The following is a 27,573-nucleotide window of genomic DNA, read 5'->3' on the forward strand; positions in this document are numbered from 1 at the left end:
CCAGAACAAAGCAGGGGTCAAATTTTTCTGCCAGCCACATTCTTTGCATCTCACTTGTGAACGAGAGCAAATGTGATAATTGTTCCAGCATGGATGAAGAAGAAAGTCAGGAAGCACAGTGAACAGAAATGTGACTCAGGAAAACCCAGGCCAACCTGTGCCAGAGGCAGACCAGCCCTCCTGTAGATTATTCTCTCCTGGTGCAACAAAAATTCTCACAAGTGAAGACTGAGGATCAGACAAGTGTTGCACTTGCAAGAATTTTCACACAGAAATTTCCCACTTCCTTTAGCACTTCATTTTATTCCCTCCCTGCCACCTTAAGTTCACACATTATCACTGACTAGAAAAAAAAAAAAAGCAGAAGTCTTGGTAGCCCTAAGGAAGAGAATTCATAGCTGGTAAGGCACTGCAGTGGAAACCAGCCAGCTCTGATCTTACACAAGTCTTTTACCCAGTTTAAGAGACTGGCAAAGTTGGCATGAAGTTAAAAAGCACTTTCCAGCTGTGTTTAGCTATGGAAGGAAGTCTTCTAAACTCAATTCTTCAATCCTTTTGCCTGATCTTAAAACTTTCTGATAACCAAGATTCCTCCAAATAGTTCTTTTCAGTAAACATAGCCACCATGGTTCCAGTGTAAGCAAGGGGAGTTGATAAACTCAAAATACAGTGGCTAATTTACAGAACAAAAAATAAGTAAGTTTCTTGCAGTTCAAAACCTTACAAAAGAAAATAGTTGTAAAGCTGCAGTAAGACCAACCAAGACAGACAGCAGCTCTTGACTTCCCTGTTTAGTGAAGGACATTTTCCTCTACTTCTGTGTTGTTCCATCTCCTCCCACACAAGCCATAGCACCCCAGAGTAATTGATGTTGCACAGCAGAATACCGAGGACAGGCCTGCTCTGTTCTCCCTCCTTGGAGGTACAATCTCTAATTTGTCTTGGAAAGCAAGTTTTAAGAGAAAGGCTTGGAGCTGCCCTCCTACAGTTCTCTCTGCTCTCAAACTCCTAAGGGCAGAAGACAGGTAGCAAGAGGAAGCCCTGTGGAAGATTTGCACCTTTTATCACCATTTTGGGGGTGGTGACATACTGTACAAGGAGAGATCCTAAAATCAGAACCAGCATTAAGTGTTGCAGGGCTCTAACAAAGCAATTTCATTCAAGTCCCTACCAGAGCCCATTTGTTTCCCACAGCAGTGCCTCCAGTAAGAGCAGCTCACTGCAACCAGGACACCCAAGGCAGGGTGGGAGGGAAACAGGCCACACTCTTACCCTTCAAATCCTGAACTCAATCTCTGTGTCTTTAGCCCCAGAATTCACACTTCCAGAACCCAGACTCTTATCCTTCAAATGCTGAACTGAGTACCCGTGTCTTTGGCCCCAAAATTCACACTTCTGGAACCCAGAATACTTAAAGACCTAGGCAGTCTTAAAAAACAACATCTACTTTTTGAAGTATTATACACATCAATGTGCACAGATCAGACACATTCTTGCCAAAATGCCATTTATTGCAGTATACCTTTACATGGCATACAGATAACCCAATGTTGCATCTTCTGTCAGAACTCATATTTCATTTGTACCACTTAAATAACACAGAATGTCATGTTTGTTTCACAAACTGTCAGTTAAGACTACCAAAATATACAGTTTTTTTCCTTTCCCCCTAACAAGGTTGTGAGGTACAACTGAATTTTACTACTTTATCTTCCTGTGCTTTACAAGAACCTTTTCATAGATAGACCTATCAAACATTTCTACATTCCTATACAAAGCAAAGAATTACAGCTGAAATTAACACCATCTGGTCATTGCATTAACCTATAAAAATTCATTCAGTAAAAAAAAAATCCAAAACAAAAAAAACAACTGAAAATAAAACAACCCTAACAAAAAACCATAATGGTCATTGCAGCTTTACTTAAAAAAACCAGCCAGCTACACATATGCACAAGTTCTCCATGTGCATAAAGAAGAGTTTGGAATCAAGACATTTTGGGTTTTTTTTTTTCTTGTGTTTGCAGAGAAGGCACCAATTTTAGCTGCATGGCAGCTCAGGAGTGTTTTATACTTCATTTAAATTATACAGGTTTTTAAGTTTGACTGTTAGTGTGCAACGTTTGTACCAACTGTTGCAGTATTCTCCAATATACTCCAATCATTCCCTCTGGCTCAACAGTACAAATATTTACATCAGTTGTAAACACTCCTCCACCCACCCCATACCTTCTGCACTGAGTGACGAGGAACTGAAGTGGCAAGAAGCTACCCAAAGGCAGAGCAGAAGTAAGGCTTGTACAGAACACCACACTTGTGTTCACTCAGTTTGAGATACTCTGGAGAACTCCAGACCCCCAGTGAGGCACCAGTGCCTTACATCTGACAGCACACTGACCACACACAGCTTCAGGCATCCAGACTTTGCCCAGGAGGTGCTTTTTGGCCCTTACTAGTCTGACATCCCTGGAGTGGCTTCTCTCCAAAGTGCAGGAACAGCTTCTGAGGAGCCGCTCCGGAGTAGCGAGAGTCAAGCACACCAACTGCTGTATCTATTCAAGGCCACCTACACTCAGCCTTCTCCAGGCTCATTTCAGATGCTTCTCTACCCCTTAGCTGCAGTCAGGACGTGCTGCTTCCCACCTCCCACCCCTGTGTGCTGAGGCACCCTGTGGCACAGAGGGCAGACCATGTTCTGAGACAACCACGATGAACAGAGGTGCTACAGCACTCCCCAGGTCACCTGGGACTGCGTGGGAGCACAGGGTGAGATCACCCACACCGGGACAGCCCAGCCTCGACTCGGCACCTAGGAAAGGGAATGTCTGAGATGAGACTGCTTGGAAAGATCTACTTCTTACCTAAGCCTTAAAAGAGGGAGAGAGAGTAGTGGGACAATCCAACTCTAGTGGTAAAATTAACTCTCCGCTTAGTTTTGGGGTTCTTGGGGTTCGTTTTTTGCTAGTGTAGGTACCAACTGCTTAGAAGCTGGTTCTGAGAATGGGATAATGCTTCCAAAACATAACTTATTTTAAACCACGTGACAGTCATTTGTTTACCCTGCCCCTCACACCTCCTTTCACCAGAAATCAAGTTCAGCTTGATGTTTCATAGGCATTAAGTGCTCCAAATACAGCTGTCAGAAAGAGCTAGAGGATAGCAGTGTATCAAATGTCTGCCCAAGACAGCCACTTGTTACACTCAAAACATATCTAAGAGTTAAATAGGAAGGATCCCTGCTGTACAGAATTTGAGCACTGGTAATTGTTTATTCTTGCTAGCCCTTTCCCTAAATATCAAGAGTTTTATACATACAGTGCTCCCTTATCTTCTCCCCACCGCCTGTCCCAGCAGTCTTTAGATAAACCAAAGTGAGTTTAGGAACTTGCAGTCCCAATTCTGTTAAAAAAAAAAAAAAAAGTTGTGCAAGAAAGCAGGGAATGTTCAATGAATCCAGATCTACTTTGTAGTTATAAAATTTCCAATGGCAAAGTGGTAAGGGCAAAATAACCCAATGATCATATGGCTTAAGTTTAATGCAAAGCACACTAGGAGGTCCACGTGCAGGGAGAGAAGAGTCCAAGAAAGATGGAATAAGAAGTGTCCTGAAGATCAGTGTTTATGCATAGAATTCCTCTTGTTTGTGTGGTTTTTGGTATCCTCCATTAGACTGTTTTGGTTCATCCAGTGAATAGCTGCCTTCATCTTTTTTCTTCATTCTGTACAGCATAAATGCAACTAGAAACACTGCAAACACTAAGCCTACAAGTCCTCCAGCAATAACACCTGGAAGGGGAGAAAACAACACAGATTACTCCACGTGCCATACCAGACAGTACCACTATGATTTTAAATTCCAGACTGCTCCTTACCTGTTCCCAAATTAAATTAATTTGTCCTTCCACCCCCTCCCAAACCAGCCCCCCTGCCATTACCAAGCACTTGCTCAAATACACCAGCCAGTGCTAGGGACATGCATCTCCCACTGGGCCATGCTGCAAAGCACACAAGGCTATGGTGTTCAGCCCTGGTAATTTGACTCAGGCAGCAGCAGAGAAATTTCACTGTAATTTTTCAGAGGAGTGATGGAATATGTTTAAACAAAGTTGCAGATAAAGCAGTCACTGCTAGCTGCTATTAGCAGACTAATATTTGCCCCTGTTAGGGTTTTGACAACACAGAATCATCATCCTCATTTCAGAGGTCTAACATAACAGGTTGACTCCCACGATCAGAGATATATTTGCAGAACTGCAGGTTCTGCTGCCTGGAGACTTCTCAAGGAATCAGCTTTTACCAACTAGAAATCCAGAATATCTGGTACCTCCAAGAACTTCTTTTCTGTCCATAATTCCCGAGGCTCCTGCTGCTTTGGCATTCCTCTCAGAGTCAGCCAGTACTTCTGAGTTCTGGGTGGGGACCAAATCCTCATCTTTAGTCAAGATGAAGTCTCCCTGTTGGGACATACAAGGCAGGTTATTCATGTTTCTCATCATGTCTGTCTCTGGAGACTTACCACAGCTTTGATTTTTTTCTCATCTAAAACCCTCCACCAACATAACCTATTAAATCAATCATTGTTTTTGACAAATTAACGCCCTTTCCCACCAAACCAACTTAGTACATGCTACTAAAGCCACCCCCCTGGAAAGGGTGTCAGAGCTATCAGTCCTCACCGGGTCTCCAGAGCCATCTTCAGAAACCTCCTCACGTGTAGGAATGACCTCCTTTGGAGCTGTTGCTGCAGGGGTGGCAGCGATGTCACCCTCCTGATGGACAGTAGAGTGGGGCTCGGGCACCTCCTTGGTGTCTGGCACATCAGAGCTGGGGATTTTAGGTTCAAGCTCACGGTCCACAGCTGAGGCTTCTGAAGGAGTTACATGACCCACAGAAGGGAAGTGAGCAGTGGGGCTTCTCACTGTTGTTGTGACCACATGGCTTGTTGGTTTCCCATCAGGTGAGCCCAGAATGGATACTTCATCTTTCACAGCAACAACTGGCTCCTCTGTCACTACATTACTGCTTGCGGAAGGAGATATTACTTCCTTTTCAGTTCGGCTCTCAACCCCAGTAAATGGCTGCTCACTGAAATCCACTGGTGTTGCTGGTATGGAGGAATTAGTCAGTCCTCCTGGGATTCTCCAGGTGCGAGAGTGGTCAGTCAGGGGACCTGCAAAACAAACAAACAAACAAAAATATTATCCTTGGCCACTTTAGAGACCTATTAATGGTATCTTCAGGACACTGGTCTAAGGAGGATGCCTAACCTGCATAGCCAATTTTCATAATAACAGCAATTCAGTTTGTAATTCCTCATCATTTTCAGTGAAATAAGGAAGGGACAGACCAATGTGCTACTCAGCAATACTTTGTTAGTCATCTGCTTCTCCCCAAGGCAAAAATGCCTGTCTGTGGTGAGGTTGACAAGGGAAATCTGCTTTCAGTACACTGGTTCCTCAGGGTGGTTATCTGAGTCTTTTTCCATAAACACTTTGATTTGATTCAGGGCAGTCACACCTTCAGTCTCTACCACATTTGGCACTGATTTCAGGGTCTTTATTTCTGCCGAGTTTAATCTAAAATACAAGCCTGTGGCTGGAAGGAAGCAGAAGTATACCATGTTTCAGCTTTCAATAGCTTGCTCTCACTAGCATCTCCACAACTTCAGCACTGAACACCAAACGTCTCTCTCAAGCAGTTTAGCAATCATTTTGATAGACTTTTCCCCCTACCCTAAACTCCCTTTCTCACTAATAAAAAATCGTGGCCCATGGGAACATGCACATCTGATGACAGATAAAGTTTGCACTTGATATATGTTGGCAGGTTGGGGTTTACACACCCTCAAACATTATCTTCTACCAGCTCATAAAGGCCCTTGTTATGATTTCTCTTCCCCATGAGCAAAGAATCACTCCAGTTTCATGACATTCTTCACACAGCATCTCATATTAGCAGTCACATGGAGTCTACCTCTGCTTCTGCTCCCTTTCAAGTCTCCTACAGCTCATTTTCTACTAGGTATCAGTATGTCAAGGAATACAAGATTAATAGATTAGGCCCTTTCTCTGTTCCCTGCTCTCACATTCTGGGGGGTGGGTATGTGTATGGATTCCTCCTGCACCCTCTTTGGCTTGCATGCTCACCAAGATCTCAATTGCCACATTCTAGAAGGATAAAGCACTAGCAGTGCAAGTGCTAATAACTCACCTGCACCTGAACCTGAGAACGCATCGTCTTCATCACCAGATGAATCAAGGTCTTCAGGGGGAAGATTCAGATTTGTAGTTTGCTTTAAAGAGAAGAGCAGAAAGATGTGTCAGTGGTGAAATTAAAGTTATCATGTTGCTTGCACAGAGTCCTCAAGGGGCTTGTAGAGGTCACACAAACTTTCTTTGTTCAGATTGCATTTTTTCATCTTCCTTCATTCCAGCCCCGCTTCCCAAAAGAGTAGTTTTGGTTAGTCTGTTTGGTGTTGGAAAGGTCAGTCTTGCTGTCTGCCTTCTCTGCAGTGCTTCCAGGCTGCACTTGCTTTGGGAAAGAAAGCAAGGAATCCATTCAGTGCTGCATCCTGGTAGCAGGCAATGCTCAGTCCTTACCAGCCTGTTTCAGGTGCTGACTGCTGATGTCTTCCCTATCTGCCAGCCACTCCATCTGCAAATCACTGCATTAATTCTAAGGATCAGAAAGGAAGGGGAGACAAAGTAGTTTGTCTTCTCTCCCTTTCTGACTCAAATACTGTTCACATATCTGAAACAAAAGCACCTAACTGGAAGGAGAATCAAAGTCGCTTTTTATTAAGTGTGGGCACTCAAAATAAGTCCAGAGCTAGAAGCCAGCCTTCCCTGTCAGGGAATAAGCCCTGAGCTTTCTCCATTTACACTCCAAGGCGTACACCAACCAGCAGAGAAATTCAGTTGCTGAAACAAGAGGCAAAACCCCTGTTCTGTGGCACTTGTTTGTCACAGCAAACAACATTAAAAGCTGTTCAGGATCTCCAAAGATGACAACACTCTTAGTGTTGACTAATTTAGTAATTACAGAGTGATTACTTCATGCATCTCGTTGGCCTGTGCTGTGCACACTTACTGCTCCTATCAGTACAACATGCCTCACTCTCAGCTCATGACTAGCCCCAGGCTTATTTCTGCAGGGCTACCACCACCTAACCAGTCATTTCCCCTTCTCAGATTTCAAACCAAAGCCCTGTAAGTCACTTCTTCCAAATGTCATCTGTTTGACATCCAACTTCATTCTGTTTTCACAAATTTTGACTCCTATCCCATCCTCAAGTTGCCTTTGTCACCCCTTTCCAGCACTGCCATCCTCAAGTTTGGATGTCACATTGAATCATCCAAGCTGCAGGATCCCAATGCTCCCAAGGAGGGGAAAGTCTCGTTTTATTATGCAAAAATAGGACATTCTTGTCAGCTTTGCAACCAGGCCCACTGTATTTCTCTAGCTTCCATTAACACAGAGTCACTTAAAAATGAATATAACACTTGTCCTCATCCCAGGAAGAGGTTAGCCAGCACTAGTATGTACTGTCAAAGCAACCCAGCTCCGTAGTTATCACTTCATTACCTACAATGGATGAGCTAACTGACCCTATCCTCCTTTTCATTCTTTTTAAGATACCAGGTTTATCCAGTTTTCTCTGCCACTCTTAATACCTTATCCATTCCCCACATTTCCACAGAACAGCTACTTTCCAAGGTGGTTAACTAGCCCATTAGATCCCACCTCTTTGAAGATAAGTATGCAAGTTGCCACCAACCTATTCAGCTCCAAGATCTTACCTCTTCTAGGGAATTACTGTGGTTGTATGTTTGGGTTTTTTTTAATAACAAAGTAGGAACAAAAACCCCTCATAAGGACATTAATTTTTTTAGCATTTTCCTTTCCTACTGAAAATAAAACCCCAAAACACTATTCCTTAAGCTTCTGCAAGCATATTTCTAAAGTGAATTGTGCTTCGATCTCTTGCTTAACTGCAAGTCATGAGGTAATTTGGATTTTTGGATTTGTCCCTGCTTATTTGCATTGTGCTTTTGAATCCTTCCGCGGAAAGTAGGTCAGATAAGTACTTCCCGTGTGTTTTCCTTCTTGTGTCGAAGGGCGGTGAGTCACACAGGCTGATCTCACTACACTTCAAATATTAAAGAGTACGAACTGTCGGTGCATAAAGAATAAAGAAAGAACGGCCAGGCTGCCCAAACTTGGCTCCCTCGCGTGCCCTTTCCAGTACATTCAGAGATAAGTGAGGCTTTAGAAATTGCACCATTTTTGTTGATGGGGGGTTGGGGACCATTTTTTTCCCTCACTTCTCACACCAGCAGTGGCAAGCACAACCTTTTGTTCTTCCACTCAGCCTGGTTGAGTGCAAAAGGGGAATGTGTTGCTAAAGATGGGGGTTGCATTCTCCTCCCAGTGGGAAGACTTCCTTGAAGCAGCTAGAAAGCAAACTCTCCAGCTTTTTATTGAAGTAAGGGACTGCCAATACAGCTAAAGATTGTATCACCATACACCTTCAGCTAGGATCAAGACACCCTTCCTGCCAAATCCAAATATTTAGTGGTAGCTCACACAGATTTCCAACAACATCGGGACAGATTGATTGTCTGCAGACCTTAACAACCCTTCCTAAAGGATCACAGACTGTCAATAAGTAAGACGGCAAGTTTTGATCCTGACTTTTGAGCCTGCACCCCTTCCCCTTGTGGGGTTAATAGGTGAGGCTTGTTCAGTTATGCCACACTTCCTTTTTCTCTTATCGAGTGTGTCCAGCCACCCCTTACGCTTCTCCTCACACCTAAGCTCTCAGCTTCTTCCCAGGCTGCTGCAAGCTCTGCTTCTCCATAGCCTTTGTTATGTACCTGTTTGATTCCTAGTTTGATTTCACTATCTGAGCAGGGATAGTGAGGTCCTCCTCAGAGGAGGAAAGCCCAGTGCAGCCCAGTCTACACCAATGGACACCCACAGTGTTCCAGTGCAGAATGGTCCAGCAGCTGCTCAGCACCCACCCTGCAAACACAAAGGCAGACTCAAACCAGTCCAAGCCCCCTGAGGTTGGCTGCTGCACTTAAGACAGTAATAGCAAACATGAATCAGGATTAGCAGAGTCTGCTTTCCACAGTTTTATATGAGAACTTAGTGAAGTTATATCTGCCAAAGGGTCTTGTCCCCAGCTGCTCTTCTGGCCATTGAGGCACCTCCCTTTGACCAGGCAGTTTGAGGCTTGGGATCTGAGAGGGACTTTCCTTGGCCCAAATACTCAAGGGACAGTATGGGATTAGGCACACGTGGATAGCAGTCAGAATACCCACAAAGTGCTGTAACTTTGTGACATCATCCAATTTCATGACACAGGAGCATTAAGGAACATTTGCCCAATTTATGTAACTGCATGGTTATATAAAGACTACATTTCTTGCTCCATAAATTACAGCTTCAGTGGGCATAAAAGACAGTAAACTGCTCCACAAAATATAAGTACTGCAGAAAGGCCATGTTTCTATAACGACCTGCTGAAGACAGAGCAAGGTTAGAAAACAGACTCAGGCAGCGTCAGAAGGGATTGAACTAATTTGGGTTTGCATAAGGAAGACAGACCACGCTGTTCAAACAACAAACACCTCATGGTCAAGGCTTTTCCATGACCTTTTATTGAAGCTGAGTTACACCAATGGGAAAGGTTTTGATTAGCCAAGAGGATTAGGGGCACAGAACACCAGGTTGTGCTATCATACAAAAGAGCTGAAAATAAATTCCAGCTTAAAACAAACTCATTCTACCTTTCAGACAGTGTATCCTTTGAAGGATCTCTTATGCTATCACATGTACTCTACTGAAAAAACTTCAAATTTTTACAGTGCACCTACAACATTTGCTTTTTTACCATTTAACAATCTTGTATGGTTTTGTTGGATTTTTTTAGCAGTTCAGACAACCAGTTGGAAATACTTGTCCAGTCCTTTTGATTTGCTGTCACTGAATTCAGTAGCATATGAGGGGTAAAAAATTTTAACAATATTTTTGATATGATTTAACCAGTTCTCCTTAACCAGTGGAAGACTCCCTTCCCCAAGGATCAAAGCAGCCTGTTTAGGGGAAACCCTGGGGTGAGTGTTAGCTTCTGCTCTTGCTGAGCACTGTATTGTTGCAGAACAATAGTTATTCAGTTCTGCTGGGACAACCAGAAAGCTGCTTAGTGGCATCTTCAATTTAATCAACAATGGGCCAGGCTTTCACAACTCATTAGCAATATTATTGGATCCAGAAGTCTGACACAGTCCAGATTTTTTTTTTTTTTAAACATGATTTTTTAACTATTCTTTGGTCTTCATCTCGGTCAGAGTCTCAAAACATGTGTCTTTCTCTGCATATCCCATCAGCTGCCACAGAGCTCCCTCCTGCTACAGCACAGATCTGAAATACTCTCTCATGATGAAGGGAGATTTGTAGTTGATTAGTTGATCTAACCCTGCCCAAACTGGGAACCACATTTATTTAATTTGATACATGCAAAAGGAAAGAGCTTTACTCAAATTGCTCTTTGAGGTAAGCAAAACCACTGGCTTTGCCACAAGCTGCTACAAGCCCTTAACTAGATTAAGGATGATTTGTATCCCACTCTTATTAATCCTAGTCAGTGATCTGCAGTGTCAAAAACACTTGAAATCCTCCATTATCTGAATAAAGCTGTTAAATTTGCACATTTATTTCTCCTAATAAATCCTTCTTACTCAGCTGAAAAAGAATGAACTGTAATGAGCTCTCTCTGCTCAAACTCCTCCCTAACCATCCTGCGAGAGTGCTCCAACTGCATGGGAAGGAAAACCAATGGTTTGCCCTTGTTTAAGACATATACAGGAACAAAAGAAGCATTTGCCCTGTAATTTGGCTACAATAGAGCATCTAGAAAAATGCTTTTACAAGGATTTGAACAATTCCTAAATAAACTCAAACCGAAAGGTTTGTCTTGCACCTTTACCTATGTACTGAGGAGCAGAAATGCTATATGAGCCAGAGCAGCCTGAAGAGCTTCTAACCTCAAAGTAATATTGGTATTAATGTGGGGGGAAGACAAAACCACCTGCTGAAGGAACTTTAGCTTTGTTTAACCTTGATATTCTGCAGTTAATAGCCCATGCACAATTAACTCCAATCCCAGATGTCCGTGGTCTGGAGACAGCTTAAATGGTTGACGGGGAAAAAAAATAAAGAAAAAAAAACCCAACCACCAAAAGAAAACCATATAAAAATCACCACCAGCATCCTCATCTATCCCCCTTCTTTTGCAGACATACAGGCTGCTGGAATTAAATAAGTTTCCATAAATTCTGGAATAGCTGAAACAGACCTGATGTTTCTATATGGTGAATCAAGAGCAAAGCTTGCAGCCAGTGTGTTATATCAGAATTCAGCAGCAGTGTGGCACCACCTCACCTAAGTTCTCTTGCAGTTGTTTCTCCTGCTAGAATAAACCTGCTCAGAATAAACCCTGGTGCTGCTTGGCGACCACGTAGGTTAATGAAGTATTTCTCTTCCTAGAAGAGACAAAGATGCAGACTACCAGCACAGGCTAAAGAGCACAAAGACAGCTACAAACCATCACACAAACAGTCCATGGACTGGACAGCCTGATCAGGATTTTATCCCTGGCTAGTGCTCCAATCAAGGATTGCCTTGATGGCAGCAGGGTTGGAACTGGGTGACCTCTACGGTCCCTTCCAACCTAAACCCTTCTATGATTCTATGAACTAAGTTGCCAGCACTTCTTACTTCCTAGTTCCCTCCCTGTTTCAGACAGTGGTGCTCCCTTGTGCCCTCAACAACCTTTTGATGTGTATCAACAAGCTTCAGCATCCCCACCCTTCCATCCATCAACCTGTGTCACCTGGAGCAAGCCTGGTCCATAGCTCACAGGGTGCTCCTTCCAACGGGAAGCAAGTGGAAAGTAAAGGATGCTCTTTCGCTCAGCAAGGCAAGCACCATTTTAGCAGCAAGGGGTAAGCAAGTCAGTTAATCTGGCTGCTTGTCTATCACGTCATTATTAGTATAAAGAAATATGGGAAATCTTGGTTAACTGCATTCTTACTGGCCTCCTCTTGTATTTTTGGCTGGCGACTTGAGAGGCGAACTACCTTTGAGGGAGAAGTCCCAGCTGCAAGAGCAGCTGATGGTGTTTGAACTCCCTGATCATCACACAGTAGTTTCCTCTTGGCACTTAGCTCTCAAAGGCAGCGAAACACCTTTCAACAGCTGTTCAAAATAGTATGAGAGCTCTTAGGATCTGCCCCACTGTGGGCAGAAAAAACCAGACTGTCGACTGCCCTCCATTCACTAGGCTTTGATCTTCCTTTTCTGTCAAGTTGTAGGAGCATACCCTGATCCTTTGCACAAGATGCAGTGGCCAAGCAAGAGCATCCAGCTACTCCACATGCACAGCAGCCACAGTCCCAATGCTTCCAGAGGCTCCACACTATTGCCCAATCAGCATTACATTTTCTCCTTAGTGCGACAGGGCAACTTTTTTAATTAAGTAGGGCAGAAACACAGCAATCAACCTGCCAAGAGCAAAAATGAACCAGCCTGTCGCCATCAGGTTGAGTTTCACATTGTGCAGCAGGGCCCTTTAAACTCCCACCTCCCACAAGAGCATGTCACTTCATGCTTCCTGGACCATCCCCTGCATGTCTGTTTGTGCACTCTCATGGTGAACCAGATCAGGGAACTGGTCTTGTTAAACAAAACAAAAGAAAAAAGAAAAAAAAACCAAAAAAACAAAAAAAAACCAAAGAAAGAAAAAAGAGGATAAAATATCATGCAAAGAATTTTCCAGCAGGACCAGTTTCTCAATCCTACTCAGTGCATGAATGCACAAGTGTTTGTGTTGGCACAGGGCAGAGCGTGGCAGCCAGGGCTGCTTAAGCATTCACAGACTCACAGCCTGTGTTCTGGGATGCTGACACTCATTCCCCAGCCCGCCATGCATTATGGAAATGCACATCACCAGACTGCAGGCAACACGCAAATCAGAGCCTGACTCAGAGGGCCACACAGGTTCATACAAAAATGAGCAAGGAGAGGGGCTGTAAGGAGAGTTCTCTTTTGCAGTGTTTGCTCATGATGGATAACTTTTGTTCCAAGGTCTGACAGCAGTGCTTGTGAATCCTCCCAGTCCTCCTGGGAGTAGGAGTACACACTAGCAAAGGCCAGACAGGTGTCTTACCCAAAAAGGAGCAGTCCTACTTTCATCCTGGGCCACCTGAACTTTACAGGAGGCCCAGTGCAATTGCCACTTAGTCCTGGACAGAGTCCATTGCACATCATTCAACAGAGAGAGCTTAGCAAAGCTGGAGTCCCAAAGAGCTATGGATTCCACAGCAAGAGAAGCTCATGGCCATGCCCATGGCAGCAGTGACAGCACACCAGCTGTGCACAGAGTCCTCTGTGCCAGGAGTGCACACAGCACTGTGCCAGCTCTGATGCACTCCAGTGCCTCTCAACTCGCTCCCAGCCAGCTCCACTAGAAGCCTGCTCACTCCTCCAGCAACACACAGAAGAGTTCCAGCCTGGGCTCCTGCTTTTTCACCTGGACAATACACCAAACAAGTAAGTTACTACACACTGCTCTCCCTCACACCAACCTGCTCTTTCCAGTCAAGCAATGCAGCCCAGGCCAGAGACTGAATTTCACTGCAGGTCAACACATCCACAGACGTGGCAGACAACAAGCACACAGCTTTACTCTGTATCAGTGACAGGCTGTCACAATATGGCCAAAAGTGGGGTCCCTTTTGTCTCCCACATTCAAGGCAGCCTGTGCTTTGAAGATGCAGTCTTATGAAAAAGCTCATTTCCCTGCAGCTAATCTCATGGGAAGCAGCCAGTTCAGTTTTATGTTATAAACCGCTTTTCTTTAAAGATCCTTCCCTGCAGCTCTTGAACATACTTGATAGTTCAGGCATTTGTTTCTTGAGCTAGCACAAGAAAGCCACAGCCAAGGAATAAGCTCAAAGAGTTGTGCAAAGTAGGTGCAGCCCACTGAGGTGATCCATCCTGGGAAATCAATTTCAATCTACTTCAGCTGGCTTGAGAGATGAGCAGTGAGCTGCCAAAGTCAAAACCAGACAAACCTAGCTTGTCTTAAAACCCTCTGACTTAAAGTCACCAGCACTTCTTACTTCCTAGGGTAGCAAAACCAGCAAAGAAGATCCATTCTTACAGCAACAGCAACTTCATCTGCTTCTTTAGAAAGCAACAGACAAAGAATTGCTTGGTTTCAGCTGAGGCTGGAGGTGGACTACACATTCCTGAAGTGGTCAGAAAATCTTTATGACATGGAAACCTATCCAGAGAACTCCAGCAGCCCAAATCCCATTAGCCATGCATACTGGTCACTATAACATGGATAAAAGTGTCCTTCTTGCCAACAGCAGAAATTAGAAGTGACAGTATCTAAATCCCTGCTGCCTCTTCCCCTTGCACACATGCAGCCCCTGCTGTGGAGTACAGGCAGGTGAGGAAGAGCAATTCACATCACGCAAGGCATCAGCAGCCACAGCCACTTTAAATTAGAGACTGGACTTTCCAGTATTGCCTCCAGCACACATAAACACACTGAGCTTATGTCTTCAGCATCCTTTGCCAATTATTCCCAATCAGCTGACCTGTGGTGGATGCAAATTCCTTTCTTTGCCTCATCTCTTGACACCCACCTACCATGTTTAGGGATCAGCAATGAGGACTGAATTGGAGTTAAACTTGCTACAGAACTAGAGTTTCTGACAAGTGCAACAGAGGGCTTCAGATTGCCTGGCTGCTCCTTAACAGCATGTGTGGGCTGGAGAAGCCAGGATCGTCTCTCCATGCACCCAAGAAACCACCCAGCTCCCAGTGAAGCAGACCAGCTGGCATTACAGCCCTGAGGCTGCTGAATGGACTCCAAGGCTGGATTTGGAGGAAGAGCACCCATTTGCTCCCTTTGGGACTGGTGTCTCCCAGCAGCCCTGTGAACTCAAAATGGTCAGCATGGGGCTGTCAGCCACGTGTCAGGATGCCAAGAGGCTCAGCCCTGCCTGCTCCTCCTGCAGAGGACAGAGCACAAACCTGCAGCACACCAGTGTCAGGACACAGCTCAGGGACCTTGGTGCCACAGAAGCACAACGTGCTCTTGTCATCTTCAGCCACTTAGCTCAGGAAGTCCCAGCTCAGAAATCAGAGGTGTGGCTACAGGAAAGCAAGTTCTGGTACATGGAATCTCAAGTCTTCAAATTAGGCTAGTGGCACCCTGTACATCCCTGATGCCTCTCAGCAGCACCAGGAGCAGACATGTGCCTCTGGCCTAGGAAAGCTGTTTCCTGGAGACAGATGCCATGCAATTTGGCTGCCCATTTCAAATGAGCTCCATGCCAGCTTTTATGTGATCAGCAAATTGCCACAAGCAATGCTACAGCTGCACACAAGTGCTCTGACCTGAGCAGATGTGTTCCCAGAAGGCAAAAAACACCTCATCACTGTGCAACACAGTGATCTGAGGGGAAAGAAGCTGTCCTGCTTCACCTGAGGAAGGGAAGCCAACACACAGCCAGGAACAATTGTCAGATGAGTAAATGCAACAGCCTTCAGTGTCCAGACACAGGGATAGGAAAAGACTGAGGTTCTTATCTCAGGGGTTTTCCTCTTCTCTACCCTGAACTCCAACAATTACCTGACGTGAGATATGCCAAGGAGCCAGGAGACAAAGGTCTTAAGATCTTCTTGAAGGACCATAGAAGCATTTTCAGTCTATTAGTGATACATACATGTTTCTAATTTGAGCAAGTTGCTTGCAGTGCTACTCTAAATTAATGAAATCCAAGTTTCAGATAAAAATCCCTAGTGTACCAAACCAAGAGCTTGTACTTAGGGCAGGACTTGTGGTTCCTAGCAGCTAGGATGTTATTTAAACCTCAGCAGAAAAATAAACTTGCAACCCTGCAGTAACAAAGGCCTCAGCTAAAGCCATTGGTAAACTTCAAGGAGACTACTTAAACTTGCAAATACTTGACCTTACAATAAAAAAGCTGACCCAGGTGTTCCAATTAGTTACACAGAGTTACAGTGGAACTCCCCAGACAATGTTTTATAAAAGGATATATCCTATAGCAACCGGATATGCACAAGACAACAAAAGTTACCTTCTGTTTGCTCATACTTCAGTCACAGAAACAGCTGCAAGGCCTACTGCTATGAAACTCTGCTCTATCTTCCCAGCTGATCTGCTCACAGTTTACCTCACAGAACTTACATCAACTCCTTCATATCATGACAACAGCCCAAACCTCAACAACCCGAGACAAGACCTTCTTGATTGCTTTTGTAAATTCCACATTTTCTTCAGAGAGATGCAAAATGAAATATCCAATGCTTGTGAAATTATTTTTTGCTAACAATCTGCATTTTCCATACACATATCCCAGACCTGTGTTCCCTTGGAATGCTGTATTTCACTATAAATCTCACATTCAACCTCTCAGTTACAGCACCACCACCAGCCCTTTCAACCACAACCCCCATTGAAGAGGTGATGGATCAGGGAACTGGAAGCACCCAGAAAGAGCTGCCTGGCTTGAACAGGCACCATCCCAATCTCTGTCTCACATGTGCACACCAGATGGCAGGACCAGTGACACCCCATGACCTGATCCCTTGGTGCTGTTACTTGTCAGTCTGGTACAGAAAACCTTGACTATTTTCAAGGGAGCTACAGACGTGAGACTTGGGCAGCAAAATGATCCAAGAGTTGGCATTCAGCAGCACCCTTCTGATTTGTGAGTCTCAATCAACAGCCAGTGGCTGGATTCACACAGACTGGGCAGGCAGCTCCTACATCCTGGCAGGTCTTCCTCTAACATCCATTGAACCCAATGAACCTTGTGGGCTCCTTCCAACTGAGTAAATTCTACAATTCCTGGTGTTCTTTTTATGTTTGTTTCTATGGCTCACCATTGCCAGCTTGGATGTGATGAAATCAAGTCTCTCCCTACATTCTGAGGCATGCTGTCACATCTGTTTTATCCACAGGATCTCGGTGTTGACTAAGCTGAGGTGGTTTTTAATGCAGAAGTCATCCCTGCTAAGAGATGCAGTTACACCACCACGACACTGGTGGTGTTTTAGTCCTTCACAAAAGGACTAAAGCATCTCCACCAGATGCAGGAGGCACATCTCAGATCAGGAATACCCTGTTCCCCTATCCCAAGGGTCTTCTCAGAGAGGCACTTCCAGCATCACCCCCGACTTCCACAATGGTCCCAGCAGCTCCTGAAGGAAAGCAGCATGCAAGTGTTTTGGGTGCTACCAATCTCCTTGGAATAAGCAGCAGTAGGTCAGATAGTCTTTGGGCACAGGCTGGAAGGAGCACATTTCATTGAGCTATTCTGAGGTAGAACACAATTCATACTGCGTGAATTCCCTTTGAGAAACATCTGCTTACAACCACTGCAGCACACAGCCAGGGATCTACCCATATAAAACTGAACAGATCAAGCTCACAGTGCTTCCTCCTAGGACACTAATGGTCTCTGAGTTCAGGTTTACAAAAGTAATGCTAATCCTGCACATACTACAAAATTCTAACAGCAGTTGCTTACTGACATCAGTTGCCCCACTCACAGTTGAATTATGCAACAACTCAGTGAGATTATGAGAGCTGACTGGTGTACTTCCCTGCTGAGTCACAAGGGTGTTGAGGTATCACTTCAGTGATGAAGCACCAAATGAAATCCTCCCATCAGAAACAATCTTAAAAACCTCTGCTGCTGCAATTGTGCTCCAAGCACCAGTCATTTAATTAATAGACATTAGGCATTTCTTGACCAAACACCTACCTGATTAAACTAACTCTGCCCTAGTCACCCAGTTACACTGTTTGGTACCACATCTGCACAGCAGAGCCCTGAATAAGGGACTGTTACAGAGGCAGGGCTTCCCTTTGATCTCAGCTGTTATCCAAGTCTCACCTCATGCCTTCATTTTGGGTATACAGCTTGTTCGCCTGTCTTTCCCATGGCCTTCTTTCAGAGCTGCCACCAAATCAGGTGGAGAGGTTTGAGCTGAGTGGAAGATGCTACCATGTTTGTGCACTTGAGATGCTCTCCTGCCTCATATGGACAACTGTAAAATTTTAAGTCATTATTTGAACATCCCTGTGTTTTACACATCTATTCTGTGAAGAGACAAGAGACACCACTAATGCCACTGCTGATAGATGGACAGGCACCAAGTCAATGAAACAGTGCTAAAATTGCAAGGCAAGGTGAACGCTTTACTACCAAGTTACTCCTGGCACAGCATGTCCCTTAGCTCAGACCAGTTTCTATAAAAAAGTACCATCAGGAGAGCCAAGATGCTACATAACAACAGATCAAACTTGTAAGACACTGTTCAAACATCACTAGGTTGAAGATATTTCATATATATGAATAAACTTCTGGGTCTACTTACTGACTACCAACTCTAGCCAGCACATTATCCCTCTAAATAAAGCAGAGCACAAAATGCTGAAAGACCACTTTATGGGCCACGTCTAAAAGCACAAGCTGAAGCACTGGCATGTATCAGCACCATCACAACAACACTGAATGCTGTCCCAGGTGTGCAGTATTCACCTTGCAATCCTCTGCTGATTGATTACACAGGATTTCTCACACAACTGTACTTGCTCATCTCTCTGAAGTATACAAAACAGGTTCAGTTTGCAACAAAGGAGTTGTGAACTTTCACTTTCTTTTACTGGATACTGCAGTTTTCACAGCTCCCTAATATTCTGGGCCTGCAGCCAGGGACCCACTGGCTACACCATACTAGTAAATTAAATAATATCAGAGAACATCCCCAGGCACTAGAACACAACCTATACCATCAAATTATTAAGATGATTTATAGCACAGTTTCAAGCCTTGCCAACCAGTATGCCCCCAAATAATGAACAGGAAGGTTCTCAGCAGGCAGTCTGGTCAGGGGGGTGCATTACAGAATATGCTAGAAAATTAGATTTCCAACACAATTGTGACTCTGGCATTTCAGTTGGCCACAGGACACCTTGTGTCTAACGAGCTTTACTGTACTGGATTTGTGTGGCAAAATTTGGTAGCAAGGGTGCTACAGGGGTGGCTTCCCTAACAAGACAGAATTTCCACTGTGTCTGACAGAGCCAGTGCCAGCTGTCCAGGACAGAGCCACTGCTGGCCAAGCCCCAGCCCATCAGTGACAGTGGCAGTGCCTCTGGGATGATGCAGTTAAGAAGGGGAAAGAAGTTACTGCACAGGAGTAATTGCAGCCAGAGAAGAGAGGAGTGAGAACATGTTAGAGCAACAACCCTTCTGCAGGTCAGTGCAGAAGGAGGGCCAAGAGGTGCTGCAGGCACAGGAGCAGAGATTCCCCTGCAGCCCCTGGTGAGGCAGTGTGCCCCTGAGCCCATGGAGACATATGGGGGAGCAGAGATCCACCTGCAGCCCCTGGAGGAGACAACAACAGAACAAGAGGATGCCCAAAGGAGGCTGTAACCCCATGGGAAGCCCAGGCTGGAAAAGGCTCCTGGCAGGACCTGTGGTCCCACAGAGACAGGAGCCCAAGTGTGCTGACAAGACCCGTGAGCCTGTGGGGGACTCATGCTGGAGCAGCCTGCCCCTGAAGAACTGCACCCCATGGAAGGAATCCAGACTGGAGCAGTTTCTTTAGATCTACAGCCCATGGGAAGGACTCACACTGGAGAAGTTTGTGGAGACTGTCCCCTGTGGCAAGGACCCTATGCTGGAGCAGGAGAAGACTGTGAGGAATCCTCCCCCTGAAGAGGAAGGAGCAGCAGAAACAATGTACAATGAACTGACCACAACCACCATTCCCCATCCCCTTGAACTCCTAGGGGGAAAAGTTGGAGAATCTGGATTAAAGTTAAGCCAGAAAAGGAGGGGGAAATGGGGACAAGGTGGTTTAAAGATTTGAGTTTACTTCTCATTATCCTACTCTGATTTGATTGGTAATAAATTAAGTTTATTTTCCCAAAACAAGTGACAGTCACTGGTGCGGGATCTCTCCCTGACCCTATCTCAACCCACAAGCTTCTTGCTATACTTTCTCTCCCTTTCTCTCCCTGCTATACTTTCTCACCCAGCTGAGGAGGGCAGTGACAGAGCAGCTTTGGTGGGCACCTGGTGCCCTGCCAGGGTCAACCCACTGCATTTGCTTACAAGCACCAGTGTAGGAAGGTTTGATGAACCTTTTTAGCCCCTTCTGGCTGCTTGCTGGGTGGGGGGAGGGCACACTGAGTATTTAGCACTTTCGAGCTGCTAGACTAATAACTTCTAATTATTCATAATCGCATCTTCCAGCTTGTGTAGAAAGAAGCTCCCCAGTATTTCACAGTTCAGTGCAGCTACAGATGCAGACTGAGGAACTTTTTGCAGGTTAAACACACTTCAGAGGGAGCCGGTGCTGCTGGAGGATTAAGCCAGCAGCTTTCCTCTGCAGGCCATGAGTCAGGCGATGTGAGCACACGATAGCAGAGCACTCCTTGCCACTGCCCAGACATGCCAGAGTCAGCCTCTTTTGTTCCGTGCTTTGTTCACTGATGGGAAAGTAGTCACGATCTAGATGATTCCTCCGTTAGGACAGAAAGAGACTTAGAAGTCAAAGCTGTCTAGCTGCAGGCTGTTAGGCAAGTTTCGATGCAAGCCTCACCACCTCTTTTCCACTGCATGGAGGTGCCACTGACATGCTGCTAGAGCCAGTGAGGTGGACAAATCTAATTTTTTCATCAAATCTGCTGTGTGAGAGTCTCTATCACAGTTTCATAAGCAACAGAGCACAGTAAGTGAGTGAAGAATATCACACATATTGGCATCTGTGATAGATATGAATTCAAATAAGCTTTGTGATTCATCTAGTTTGGGCTTTTACCCATCAGCTTCTTGACTGAAGAAAGCCCAGACTCTGTCCCTAAAGAAGATCCCTATTAGCTGGTCAACAGGATAACAGGTTCTCTCTTTTGCAGAGATGCTTTACCAGAGATTGTTTTGGAAGTAAACTGATCAACAGGCTGCTCTGAGCTCCTGTGGTTGTGCAGAGCACAGGCATCAAATCCTCCCAGATCACCATCCTGGACCAGGGCACACAACCTCCAAACTCTGCTGTCAGCTGGGTAACTATTGGCACATGACAGGTACAGATATTTCTCTCTATAAATATATGCATACCTTTATTTGCATTTCTCCACTCTACTGGTCTCAAAGCAGAATAAGGCAGCACGGGATCCTGTTCTGGGACAGGAAAGAGCCAGGTAGTCTCTTCCTACAGCACTGTAGCTGCTAGCTCTGATCCCCAGGGAACATACAAAGGCTTCCTACCAGCACAGCCACAGCAGCACCACTGCTATGACATGGAGCTTCACAAGAGCTCTCATCTGGAACTCGTTACGTTAATCACTGCTTGCTCTCTACAAGGCAGACTGGCTCCACTCACCCCTGCCCACCTCTGGCTTCAATCTACAGTCTGCTCCTCCAGGAATCCCTATATGCAAGGGGCTGGACCAGAGCTGCTGCCTGGCTCTGACCAGGATGTGTACAGCCACCAGCATTAGAAACTAATTAGCAAGAGCTTTCCTGTGTACAGCACAGGACAGTCATGGCCGGCAGTGCTGCCCAGAAAGCATTCAGCACGCTCCCCTTCCAAGTGGAATGGAGTTCAAGTTTCCTTACATTTAAAAGAGGCAATAAGCTCCTCATCACATGGCAGAAGCAGACAAAGAGCAACCCCAAATCTGCAGCTATGACTTGCGTGTGCTCAGGTGATGGAGCCAGCACACTCTGAGGAGTTGTGTGCAGTGGCTGTGCTTTGCAGAAGGTTGGCTGACAGGAGTGTGTGCCTGGGACTGCCCACAGCCAAAAACCAAGACTGTTGGCCTTTCTTTCCATGACTGGCAAGCAAGACATTGACATTACTGCACAGGCAGTGCAGAGAAGTTACACAGTGGAGTATGACAACGCAGAGCCTCCCTGCAAGGCAGGATACCCATGAGTATTTTAAGGTGGTTGGCAGGCAGTTTTCCTATCTGTTTTATCAGCACCCTTGATTTAGTTGGGAGTCATTCTGCAAGAGCAATCCTGAAGACCTTGCGGTTATTAGAAAAGCCTGAACACTAAGACACAGAATGAGTGGACATTAAAGAGAGCCATGTTGCAAAAACATGGGCTATGGAGAAGAGAGTTCTTCCAGAGAGCACAGCAGCAAGAGAGAAGTGAAGCAACAAGAGTTCTTCAACTGATCAATACCCCAAGGAGTTTCTAACTAGAAGCCTAGCAGGGAAAGCCATGACTTACAACACCTCCATGACTCAGTTGTAACTGCAGCTCCAGTGACTCAACGGGAAGTTCTATTGCCAACTCCATCCAAATCCCACTAACACACTGGTTCCCATCCAGCAGAGCAAGCCTCACTGGTGAGACTGGTCTCAGCAGCAAGATACAAACATTACAGTCAAGTGTGGCAAGGAGCCCAAGCTAACAGACTCTGTTGGACACATGCCGGTTCCACAAGACCCAGAACGCCGACTGCAGCCAAGCACTGCTTGAGAAACAGAGAGCTTGGGAAACCACCACATTAGCAGATGTTGCCCCACAAAAGTTGCTTGTAGGAGGTCCAAATGTTATCTCACCTTGAGGTGAGGCTTCACAGAGCTGTAACTTTTCCATTAGCATCCCCACAGTAGAAAGTGCTCAGACCAGATAAGGCTCGTTGCTGTGGTACACCAGTGGCCAGCAGAGCAGCAGTTCAAGTGAAGTACACTCACCAGCCCTAGCTTAGAGACTTGTTAACAAAGCTGACACTCAGCACTCCAAAGGAGGCATCACATGCTTTCTGCATTTAAGAGTATCTTCTCAGCTCAGAAGTGAACCTATAAGAAATACCACAAGCCCTTGCACTGTTGGTCAAAACAACTTCCCAGTTGTAAGTTCACTGCCTATATCAAAGTCTAGGGAGTAACAAAGGTTCCTCACATTCAATCCACAAATAAACAGTGTCTTTAAGTACTACAATGCTCTGATGCCTACTCAACAGCTCACAACCATTCCCCCCAAATACATCCACTTATGTTTCTGCTCACATATATTCTTCTCACTTCAGAATGCTGAGATAGGACCCAACTACAGTTCCTAATTTCTTCCACAACCTTTAGCAGAACAATGCTACAGTTGCAGTAGAACAGGAGAGAGCTGCTGCTCTAGCCAGCAGCTGATGTTACCCACTGCTTTGCTCATTCTCTTGGCACAAACAGCACCTGTCCAGTCTGTTTGTTTATGGAGTTACCATAAAAGTTCCACAGATAAAAATCCACCACTTTGAGCTAAATCGCTCTCAGATAAAGGCACCAAAGTAAAGGTGTTCCTCTTATAGGCAACATGAGATCTAGCCAACAAAGCCCTGACAAAGCTCACCTCGGAGTAGACGTGCAGGGGCTGGTCAGATAATCGCTCTTTGGCTCCACTGATTACATCGCCTTGACTCTAATGAGGGCTTAAGCACCCAGCACACACAGACACCTAATTTAGGCGCCTTAGCATCAGCTGAACGCTGTCCTGAGGGACTAGTGCCATTTGAACACAGCAAGCCCATCAATCTTCAGATGTCATAGAGTGCTGTATTAAACGTCTTCTACTCTTTATTATCTCAAAGCTATTAGGATGAAAATACTAACGCTGCAATGCTGAAGCACTGCAATTTTATAATTGGCAGCACCTACTCAGGAGAAGGCCCTATCTTCTCTCTCCCAAGAAGCTCCCTCCTCCCTGTAAGGAGGCCCTAAAATTCCCAGATGCCAGAAACACGTGTGGAATGTCCCTCTCAGAGGTTATTAGTGTGATTCTTGGACACAGGAATCACTTCAAACAAGCTTAGGACAAAGTGCTAGTATATAGGCTACCTGGAGACATCTGAATACTGGCAATGCAAAATACATACTTAAAATGGACTGATTTTGCTGCTAAAACAGAAGCCTACATTTCAGGTTCGTGCACTAACTTAATTTTAGAAGGCTTACAGGTTTCTTGCACTTGCTGTAACTTGTCTCAGGTTGTTAGAGAGGATTGTTTGGTTTCCAGAAGTTTCAGAGTGCTGCCATTAAAAATGTTAGCTCTTCTCACCACTTGAACCTGAGAAACCTGGAACAAAGACTACAAAACTGCACCAGAGCCCACCTTACACCATACAATCTCCAGGTCATTTCTCACTGCTCTAATCAGAGCTGACCAGATACAGCAGTCACCATTTCACCAGGAGGTGGCCCCAAGAAGTGAGTGTTTGGATGGAGAAGCTCTGTTAATGGTGCTCGATGAATATTGTGACACTGCTCTGTATATACTATAGAAGAAAGTGTTTGCTCCTTATCCACTGCCTGCATGTTTAACAAGCAAGCTGGACTACCTAATTTCTTCTAATTAGTTTACATTCAGATAGGAATGACATCACCCTTGGAAAATGGTTAGGTCTGCTCCGCTCAGCTTCTGTCAACCACCAAAATGCACTTACACCAAAAGAAACAATTAAACCCTGTTTCACCTCACAATACAGGCTGGATTTCCCACTGCCCTCTTGCAGCACGACCTGCATCTTGGTCAGTTGGCTTCGTGGCAGTGCTATACTATGTAAAAGTTTCCATTTGAGAGAATAACAAGGTTGATCTGTTAGGATGTTAAGATATATCAGCCTTCTTACTTCAAGGAAGTCCATACCCCCATCATAACAACAGAGGGCAATTACTCCTATAAAGAGTGCTTTAAGCAATAAAGTGTCACCCTGAAGGAAACCAGGAACCACCCCAATCACTCCTGCAGGTAAGAGTACTCAGGAAGAAAACAACTATTGTTTGGCCATTTTCTCACTCCTGTTTATTATTCCGACGACAATATGCATAGATGAGTCAAGTTACACAGCAAGAGCCAAGGGCCAAGCCACGTGCCAGCAGCAGTGGCACCTTTTCCAGCGATCAGACCACCAAGAACCCAACACAGCCATGGAAATGCCCACAGCACTGCAGTCTGGCAGATTGAAAGTACTGTGCAAGGTCACTCTGCTTCTGTGCCCAACACAAGAGATTTTCAGCCACTTGATGCAAAAGCATAATTATTCCAGATGGGTGGGAAAGGCAGATTAGTCCCTGTCACTGACATTTTGACATGGGGAAAAAAACCAAACATGTGATCACCAAAAGGGAAACAGCGTCAATGCTGAATCACCCTGGAGAGCCCCGAGGACTTCTGCTCCTCCATGTGCACAACCTGGAAACCCCTTGATCTGCAATGCCACCCAGGAATGAGTGTCTCTTAGGCACAGGAAAACTCCAGACAAGCATTTACTTCATGTCCTTATTTCCAGTAAGAAATATTTATTACAGGGGAATTTTATCCAAATACAGTACAGAGGCTGCAAGTTAACTGCAGTTTTTCCACCTTATTAAGCAGAAGCTTACTCAGAAGTTGAGAGCTGAGCCCTCCTCCCATGGAACAGTGCTGCCTACACTCACATGTTTGTAATTTTTAGCTATCTCATAACGACTCACTGCCATGTGGGCTAGGAGGGTCCATGTCCAGAGTTACAGGCAAAGTTCGCAGACAGAATGGTACAGCAAAAACACAGGTATTTTGAGCAGCTCAGATCCCACTGTGCACTTTGTTCTGCCACTTCTTATCCGACTGGTGCTGCAGTTCATCCCTAGCCAAGTTTTAAATCGACTATTCCATTTCAGAAAGAAAAAAAACCCGCCCGTTTTGACTTTGATGGGCCTGCCTGCTCACACACTATCTCACGCTCTACTTTTTCCTCCTAACTCATCTAAAGGAGAAGGAAGACTCCACAACCGGTGCACACTCAGTTCTGGCGGGGGAGCACATGGGAAGCACGGAGGTGCCTGTCCCTCATCTCAGAAGGAAGGGATGGGACCGGGGTTTTGTGTCCCTCGAGGAGCGGCCGCAAGGCCTCCTGCCCCGCCGACCGCACACGGCGCTGTGCAGCACCCAGGCTGCCAGCACAGACCTGGAGCAGCGAGCACAGCACCCACAGGGCTGCGGAGCCGGGTTTCGCAGAAAGGCGCTCGCAGGCGGGAGCGGGAGCAGGAGCAGAGCCATCGCCTGTCCGCGGATGACACCTGGCGGCTGCTGTGCGGGACCAGCGCTCCCCACGGCTCGGGGCTGCCCCGAGAGCTGCTCCCGGGACACGGCGGCCGGGACAGGCCTCGCTGCCGCGGGGTCACCGCGCTCCAGGAGCGGGGCCAGGTCCGAGCACCGGCACTGGGACAGCCGTGCGCCCAGCCGGGCTCCGGGACCTCCTTTCAGTGGGCAGAAACCAGAGTCCGGGCGTACCCTGCGCCGGGCTGGGGCTCTCGGGCACAAAGGCGGTGGGGAGCCGCCGACCCCGCGCTGCCCGGGGCTGTGCCGGGGCTTCAGGAGTCACCCGTGACTTCGGCCACAGCCGAACCACAAAGGGCCGCATGCCAGCGCTCACCCGGACCCGCCGCTCACCGCCTCCGGCTGGACGGGGAGCATCTTACCCCCCCCCCCCCGGCCCCTCCCCGGGCGCACCGAGGGGTCCCTCGGCCGGCGGGGGGTGCGCGGAGAGCCGCCCGCCCGCCCCGCGGCGCCCCGGGGCGGAGCCGCCGGCAGGTCGGGAGCCGCCGCGGCGGGTCTGGTTTGAATTAAGGCTGCCGGGACAGCCGGGCTGGAGCCCGCCGCCAGCACAAAGGCCACCGCAGCCCTCCGCCCCGGGCAGGGCTGGGCACGGCTGCGCTGCCCTGCGGGAAGCCGTCGAAGCGGGGAGCCGGGCGGTCCCCCCAGCGCAGCCAGCCCGCTCCGGCTCCCCCCGCCCCGGCCCCGCACCGCACCGCGCCCGGGCCCCGCCGCCCCACGTGCGCCGCGCCGCCCCGCTCCGCTCCGCTCGCTCACCGGGACAGCAGCCTGGAAGCAAAGGGCCACCAGCCACACGGCCACCACGTTTATCATCCTTCCTCCTCGCCGGGCCTCGGGAGCGCGCAGCTTGCCCCTGCTTCCCTCCGTCTCCCCCGCCGCTCTTGCTCCTTTCCTCTTAGAATTGTTTTAAGTAGCTTCGGCTTTGCTCCCTTTTCTGGTTTTGGGTGTTGTTTTTTGTTTATTTCGCTCTTTTTTCCCCTTCGCACGCCGCCGAACCAGCCTCCCAGCAGCGCTCTGCGATCGCGAGGAGTTGAACTCTGTCTTTTAATGAACCCACTGCAACAACCTTCACCTTACGGCCACCCCCCGGCCGGCCCCGCCTCCGTTCCCCTCCCCTCAGCTCGGCTAGGCTCGGATCGGCTCGGCTCAGCCCGGCTTCCCGGCCCCAGCCCGGCCCGGCCGGCACGCCCTGCCCTACCCCGCCGCCCGCCCCCGCTTCCTGCCGCCGCGCTACCTGCGCTGCTGCCCCTGCCCGGCCGCTGCCCCTTGCCCAGCCGCTGCCCCTTGCCCAGCCGCTGCCCCCTCCCCGGCCGCTGCCTCCCTGCCCGGCTGCTCCTCCGGCAGCCGCCGC

The 27,573-nt window shown here is 46.9% G+C and overlaps 1 protein-coding gene across 1 annotated transcript; it reads right to left on the reverse strand.

Moving 5' to 3' along the window:
* Positions 1-1,490: 1,490 nt before the first annotated feature.
* Positions 1,491-27,303, reverse strand: SDC1 (syndecan 1). The gene is made up of 5 exons (XM_085056946.1): positions 26,979-27,303; positions 6,211-6,292; positions 4,677-5,170; positions 4,325-4,454; positions 1,491-3,786 (listed from the first exon to the last, which is right to left on the reverse strand). Exons 1-5 carry the CDS (start codon positions 27,033-27,035, stop codon positions 3,620-3,622), a joined length of 930 nt encoding a protein of 309 aa, XP_084913072.1. The 5' UTR covers positions 27,036-27,303; the 3' UTR covers positions 1,491-3,619.
* Between the last annotated feature and the right edge of the window lie 270 nt (positions 27,304-27,573).

Source organism: Lichenostomus cassidix, chromosome 3 (assembly GCF_008360975.1).
Source record: "Lichenostomus cassidix isolate B80296 chromosome 3, HeHo_3.0, whole genome shotgun sequence".
Lineage (NCBI taxonomy): Eukaryota > Metazoa > Chordata > Aves > Passeriformes > Meliphagidae > Lichenostomus > Lichenostomus cassidix.